The 7,707-nt window shown below is 35.6% G+C and overlaps 1 protein-coding gene across 1 annotated transcript; it reads left to right on the top strand.

Annotated features, from left to right (window-relative positions):
- The first annotated feature begins 1,069 nt into the window (after positions 1–1,069).
- LOC137627543 (uncharacterized) lies at positions 1,070–5,806 on the top strand. Its single transcript, XM_068358638.1, has 5 exons — positions 1,070–1,152; positions 2,998–3,057; positions 3,768–3,968; positions 4,933–5,418; positions 5,585–5,806. The coding sequence occupies exons 2-5, from the start codon at positions 2,998–3,000 to the stop codon at positions 5,738–5,740; spliced, it is 903 nt and encodes a 300-aa protein (XP_068214739.1). The 5' UTR covers positions 1,070–1,152; the 3' UTR covers positions 5,741–5,806.
- The last annotated feature ends 1,901 nt before the right edge of the window (positions 5,807–7,707 follow it).

The raw sequence follows: 7,707 nt of genomic DNA, 5'->3' as shown, positions 1-7,707 counted from the left end.
GAAGCTGCACTACCCCCTCCCATACAGATAATAAAGTAGTTTATTTTCCCCTTTCATATATAGATAGATAGATAGATAGATAGATGGATAGATAGCTTGAGGAACCAATAATATGCAACATCTAAACAGCAACGTCATACACATAATTAAAATTGGGTTGCAAAAGTTTGTTGCCTAAAAATTCTGATTACATTAAAGCAGCATTTAAGAATTTTTTCCTTGTATGACTATAAGGACCAGGCAATCTAAATTCGCGAATTATCAAGGATCTCTCTCTCTCTCTCTCTCTCTCTCTCTCTCTCTCTCTCTCTCTCTCTCTCTCTCTCTCTCTCTCTCTCTCTCTATATATATATATATATATATATTACTTGCTAAGCTATAACCCTAGTTGAAAAACAGAATGCTATAAGCCAAGGGGCTCCAACAAGAAAAACAGCCAGTGAGGAAAGGAAACAAGAAAAAAATAAAATATTATAAGAGTAACGACATCAAAATAAATATCTCCTATATAAACTATGGAAACTAACAAAACAAGAGGAAGAGAAATTGGATGGAATAGTGTGCCCGAGTGTACCCTCAAGCAAGAGAACTCTAACCCAAGAGAGTGGAAGACCATGGCACAGAGGCTATAGCACTACCCAAGACTGGAGAACACCAAAGTGCAATGCATTTTGGAGAAGTTTCCTGGTAAACAAATGGTTTTCTTTTTGAATCCATGAGAATATGTTCATATGTTGATAAAAAATTGATAAATTTACCTTTCTTTTGTGACGATTGCTTAACCACGAAGCAAATTATTGCGGTAAACCACAAGTTAGTGCACCATGACATCTGTTACGTCAGTAATTCCAGATATAACACATATACGTTATTCATTACACCACACCATATACGATACTAATCATTGAGAAAAACAAAATAAAAATAAAAGCATAAAACGTACATTGGCAACTCAGACTAAAAGTCTCCATTTACGAGTCCATGAAATGAAGATCGCTTTTCTGGGATCCCTGATGGAAAAAAAGAAAACAAAATATATTTACTTATTTATTAGTGTAAAGCGACTTTTCAGTGCATTGGGTTCGTGTTCAAGCAAGAAATATTTGAAAATTTTATTGATAGCGTTTCTGGATTCGCATTTGTTTGGGTGAAGTGAGTATGGGTTTATGTAGTTTTTGTGTTAATACTCGAGTATATTTCAAGTGCAGATCAATGTTTTCCGAGATTATTAGTGTATATTATCGTGGTTTAAGTTTCCGATTATTTCTTTCCAATTAAACGACTCGGTGTAACCCTTGCGTGGGTCTTATTTCACAATAAATTTATTACTTTAGCGTAGGCAAATACATTAATTGAATTTGACAGTCAAACTTCCCAACTATACTGTCACGTAAGGATATGTTAATCTTCGTCTTGAAGCTTTGGTTATGTAGGTTGTCAGGGGTGTTAAGTTTCAGGAAATTTGTTGCCGATTTTTCTCTAATCTTTCTGTTCTTTTGGCTTTGACATTAAACAGGCAGCATGCCGGTTTAAATGCTGATTGCCTTGGAATGCACATGTTAAAATGACTGTGAAGATCCTGTAGAGAGTAGGGTTCCACTGTAGTATAGGACCAGTAAAGCATACCTTAAGTAAACTATATTTTGGATGGGTTAAAAATATTTGTGATCTTAGGTGTGGTATGGTATCTTGGAAGTATCCAAGATAAACTGCCTTTAACTTATGTTAGGCTATGTATGAAATTAAACATTTACTCGTAATGAATGTTCATCCACCGAATTATAAGATTTCTCAAAAACAGTAAGATTTCCCGAAAACCGCTGTATTGCCATTTAGATAATATTTTGGTTCCTTAATCTTCCCTAAATAAAAGAATCCAATATTTTACTGTAACGACTGAGGTTGCAGATTTTTAAGTTTGAGTGAAATAAGGGGTTATGCATAAACCCAGGGTATCCCAACGTAACTTAACCTAATTTGGTTAACTTGCCAACCCCACAACACCCACTTGCTCACTGACTTTGAATTGCATTGCTTGAAGGAAGGATGAGTTTTTTTTTTTTTTTTTTTTGTGATAGCAGGCCATATCCAGGTAAAGTTATATGGAAGATAGTAGATTGCAGAGGTTGTTTCAGCAAGATGAAATACTTTAAAAGGTCCAGCTGATTGCTTTATTGTACGGATATAGATATACAAATACTTTATTGTACTATTAGATTTCCATGACTGTGGAATAGGCCTAGTCCCGTAATAGGTGACTGGTATTACTAAGGATCTTTGCAGTGTCAGTTCTACAAACCCGCCCCTCTGTTCCTTCTTCAGTCTTGCTGTCCTTTTAGGTTCATAATGTGTCCCTTCAATCACAGCTGCATCTTCTAACTTGTATCCTCCTAACTTACTTCTTCAATATAACTGTCCTACTTCTTGATTCTTGCCTCGATAATGCAACTGAAGTTTTCCTCCTGTTGCAAGTGGTTTCTGAGGCTCCAAACCCATGCGGCTCAAATTCTATACATCCATTGGATTGATATTTCTCATAAAGTTGGTAGTATTATATATTGGTTTTAGTGTATCTTTATTATTCATATATGCAAATCATATTCTTGTAAATGACCTGTCTCAACCCTCGCCATTTATTTAGTGTTGCCTTGATACCATAATATATAAGGCATAAGTTAGTGTAAGTGTAGCCCCATCACGGACATCCCCTATATGTGGTACAGTATTAAACGGTTTGGTTTTTAAGATGTCATTGTTAATTTGTAGGTGTCATTTAATTTTCCTAACTCTATTCATAATTTTCCTAACTCAATTAATTAAATATTAAATATTCCAGTTTTAAATAATATCAAAACTTCAAAATTCAAAGGCTTTGTTAATTTTATAGACAGCATAAATTTTTTAGAAACTGGTTTTAAGATACATTAGCTGTAAAATTTGTTCTAACCTGTAGCTACTGAAGAGGTCTGTGTGCTTAAGAATTAAATTCTTTTCCAGATGGCAGTATTTGGGTTAGTGATTGCTCTTCTGAACCTTTGTGTCGTTGCCCATGGACAGGTAAGGAGCACCCACATGACTTTTAGAAAGTCAAATAATGTAATTATGAAGTATTTTCATTTTCTATCTCCAGACCAGAGGTTTAGATGATTTTATAACTCCTTTGATCACTTGGTATTAATATTTTAGCACTTTTGTATACTCCCATTAATTTTCTTACTGTTTTTAAATCTCTTACTTATATTTTTAGAAGCCTTCATGCATGCTGTTTTTAGAAATTTGAGTAAAAGTTATTAATCTTGGTAATATAAGTCTCTAATTTTGTCACTTGCTATTTTCAATACAATACTTCATCATTGAGCTGTAAGGCCATGATAAAATAAGCGATGGTATCAAAATTCAATAGCTTTGGTTGAGCAGAACAAAAGAGGGACCACAGATTTTCAAGTGGGCCAATTGTGACCCCTTTTCTTCAAAAGGGTCCATTTGGGACCACTTTTCGAAGATCAAAAATTCACCATTCGCTTGGAATACTGTATTTGCCACACTATCCCAATCAACTGAAAAATGTATAGGCGTTCCCCTCCCATTTCTAGCTTTTTCTTTGGGCGCCGGCAGTCTCCGAACTATTTTAAATGCCTTTTAATTGTATATACTGTATAGGCTAGACACTGTTTAGGCTAGACTATCTTCTAAATGAATATATTCATTGTCTTTTAATTTGAAAGAGGATCATATACAGCACAAAGCAACTTCCTTCTCTTTTATAGACTACGTCGACCCCTTCGTTTTCTCTGGGTTCCTTGCTACGAATTCCAAGGCATTGCATCATCAACCTTCTGTCTTGCAAGGAGAATTGTTCGGAGTGCGGTGCTTGCTATGAGAAATTCTTGGACTGCGTTATAGACTTTAAGGCTGAAGAAACTTCCAGTGATACCAGTGCAGATGATCCGGACTTTGGAGATATAGAGGTACAGTACTTGAGATATGGCTATAATTTTCTTTACACTGTAAGACTACTGATTAAAGTGAAATTGGTTAGTTGATCATGCCTTGATTTTTTTTTATATAAAATTTATTTTTACCGTAATTGTAAGTTTGCTAGTTAACATTTTTAGGAAGGTCCTTTTATAGGTTGCTCGTGAAAGGTAGAGGTTAGGAAAAAGGACAATGCCCCACAGACTAGCTATATGCACACATGATCAGTGATAAAGCACACTTTCCTTCAAGCTAAGGCCATGCAATAGCTGCTAATGTAGGTAGACTGTACACACCACCCAAAACCCCAATTTCAAGCTCACAAGGATGGTGAGGCTCCAGATACTACAGGAAACAAACTATTGAGCTTGAATGAGTCTCAAACCACAGCCCCAACAGACTGTCAGGCAGGGATGTTTCCACTAGATTATTTTAAACATATTTTTAGCATGATGAAATGATGGGCATTTAGCTTTAATTCTTTATCAGTAATTGGGTGATCCATAACAGGGGGCCTAAAGCAGTGGCTCCCTCAGTGTCCTATTATAAAAAGTTTTAAATTATGGACTGGATTTGATTATTAAATTATATGGACTGCATTGGATGATTAAGTGACCTAGCAATAGGTCCTGTGCAGAGTTTGTGCTCAGGTGCAACAGATGGAAACCACTACAGTTTGAAAGGTTGGTCAGCTAGCTGAAAGTAATACTGCAGGAATAGTTTTCTATATAGCAATAGGCTAAGAGTACAGCAAGGGACACTGTGGATGCAGCCAAGACCTGTTCGTAATACTAGGCAATTTAGTGTGAGGTGCACCGACTGGATGTTATGCTATGCAATACTGTAGCTCTTTGGTTTGGATAACTTGATTTGTCTTAACCGAGACTGTAATGATTATTAGACTAAAGCACAATTCCTTGTTTTTGAAATCTTACTGAATGCCACCTGGAATTTCAGGGATCTCTTGATGACGACGCCACTGAAACTGAGATTGAAATTCCTGGCACTTGTGTAGATAAGTACCAGGAATGTATTAAGGGAAATTGTACGGAGTGCAGCTTGTGTTACAATATAGCGATAGACTGTGTAGACAGAAATTCCTTGGTGGAAGATTCCAATGACCCAGATGACCCAGACTATTTTGATGGACCCATGTTTGATGAACCTCAGTACCCAGGGTACTTGGGATATCCAGGAAGTCCCTTTCCGTATGGAGACTATATGGGTTACTCTCAGTATCCAGGGAGTGAAGGAGGTTGGTATCCTACGCAGGCAGATCAGCGGTCCACTTTTCCCTCCCTAGGTCAGCTGGCAAATTATTTCAGTGGAAGACAGTTTCAATTCTTTCCCTCCAATATTGGATTTCCTATCCCACAATTTGAAACCACAACCACCACCACCACTCCTCCGACAGATAGTGTGGACCCGACCACGGAGGGCCAGGTAATATGTTTATTTTTCTTTATAAAAGTTGTTGCTCGATTATAATATGACTTGACTGATTACAGAAACTTATACTGTATAGCAATGCTTGAATAAAATTAACTGTTATGAATTTAACAAATCATGTGTGCTGGAAAAAACTGACTTTTTATTTTAAAACTTTCAGGTGGAGCCAACCACAGAGGCTCCCGTATTGTACGAAGAGTGCCTGAGAAAGTTTACCAAATGCCTTGTGAATTGTGCCGAATGTACAGTTTGTCTCCCGGAGTTCCAGAAATGCTCAGTTTCAGCATACAGACCAAGAATTAAAGGGAGTTTATAGCTTCAGAGGTTAGAAATTAATTTCTGTACATGGTTTTAGTTAAGAAATATATAATGGTAATCTGTACTTCGTATTTTCAATGAACAAGTATTCTCTAGCGCATCTATATAGTAGTTATCAAGTTCCTAAGTATTTATTTTGGTATTTTTTTGTATGCATATTATCCATTTGTTTTGCTTCCCAATTGAAAAAAAAAAAATTCTCAAAAAATAAATTCAAAGAATGCTTGCATGGAATTTTGTGGGTGTTGGGGTCAAGAGGCTTTATCATTATCATGATTATTACTAGCTGAGCAGAATGGTACAAGCCAGGGTCTCCAACAGGGAAAATAGCACAGTGAGAAAAGGAAATGAGGAAAAATAAATTATTTTATAAGAACAGTAACATTAAAATATTTGCTATATACAACTATAAAAGAAGGCAGAGAAATAAGATGGAATAGTATTCCTGAGTATACCCTCAAGCAAGAGAACTTTAACCCAAGACATTGGAAGACCATGATACAGAGGCTATGGCACTACCCAAGACTAAAGAACCATGGTTTGAATTTGGGTTTTCCCTCTCCTAGTAGAGCTACTTATATAGCTAGTCTCTCGCCTACCCTTACCAGAAGAAAAGTAGCCACTGAATAATTAGTGCAGTAGTTAACCCCTTGGGTGAAGAATTGTGCATTATGAATCCTTCTTTGTGACTAGTAATATAGGCTTGACTGAACAAGATATTAATTAAATTACCTTAAGCTATTAACACTAAAATAATTTGGCCCTAAAAACCGTTTTGTTTTTGGAAATTTGACTAATATTTTTATATATGAAATATACAAAGTAGGGCTTTACATTTGTTATAGCATAGATAACTAAATTTTATTTATAATTTGCATAATGTGATATTTTCCCATTTGTAAATAAGAGTAAGCTGGTAATTGCTGCTGTTAATTAGTGGAAATGGGCGATTATCCAGCGGTGCTCAAAGAATTTATTATACATTGTTCAACAAATTCAGCTAGTTTACTGTCATATTGGCAATTGGCTTTGAAGCATGTGTGTATATTCTGAAAATTAAGATTTTGATACTTAATGAAGCTACCTTTTGAAATAGCAAATTTTATAAAAAAATTTCATAACTGTACAAACCAGTCCTTTAATAATATAGAAGATGATAAATGCCAAAAGCTGGAAGGTGGCAGTTGAAAATCCTATCAAGATGTGAACAGGCTGGTAGTATTCTGGGCGCTTCAATTGTCCGCCTGCCATTTCTTTGAAAAAGTTTATTGGTTAGTGGAAAATATCTTGTGGGTAAGATTTCTTATTTGTTTTATATATACAGTATACTGTACTTAACTGCTTTAACAGCAGGACATATAAATGTTTACACAATGAGAAATACCAGACTAAACCACTCATAGAACTAAAGGATAAGGATCTGCATTATTTCTCAATTGCCTGGTTTACTAAAAGAGAAATTTACTACTACATTGCAGCTTTGTCTTCATACAATAGAGATTTTTATAATGGAATACAATGTGTTGAGTTTGTACTATGCAAACTGAAAATCAAAAGCTCTTAAGAACCTGACTATACTAGAGTTTTGATATGAAGTAACCTAGCAACATTTTATAACAATTTCAAAAACAGTTCTTACTATCGTATATTCTATTATTTGAGACTTTTTCTAGTGATCCTTGTAACAACGTACAGTAGGGTTTTGTATGCTACTGTACTGTATATACTTCACGCAAGTGTCTTGGCGATGTTCCTTCAGTCCCTAACTAAAATTGCTTTATATCCTAATTTAGTTAGTTCCACTAGCAGTCAAACCTTATCTAATCTTTTCCTGTGTAGTATAACTGCACGGTTCTCCCCTAGGCTTCGTTTACGCGCGTTAACCTCGGTCATCATGTGTGGATTTATCTTGTGGTAAATGCACCTTTGCCATTCTGAAGTTATGGATTTCACGCAATTGTACTA

The sequence above is a fragment of the Palaemon carinicauda genome, chromosome 35 (assembly GCF_036898095.1).
Source record: "Palaemon carinicauda isolate YSFRI2023 chromosome 35, ASM3689809v2, whole genome shotgun sequence".
NCBI lineage: Eukaryota > Metazoa > Arthropoda > Malacostraca > Decapoda > Palaemonidae > Palaemon > Palaemon carinicauda.
This window is presented reverse-complemented; position numbering and strand designations above follow the sequence as displayed.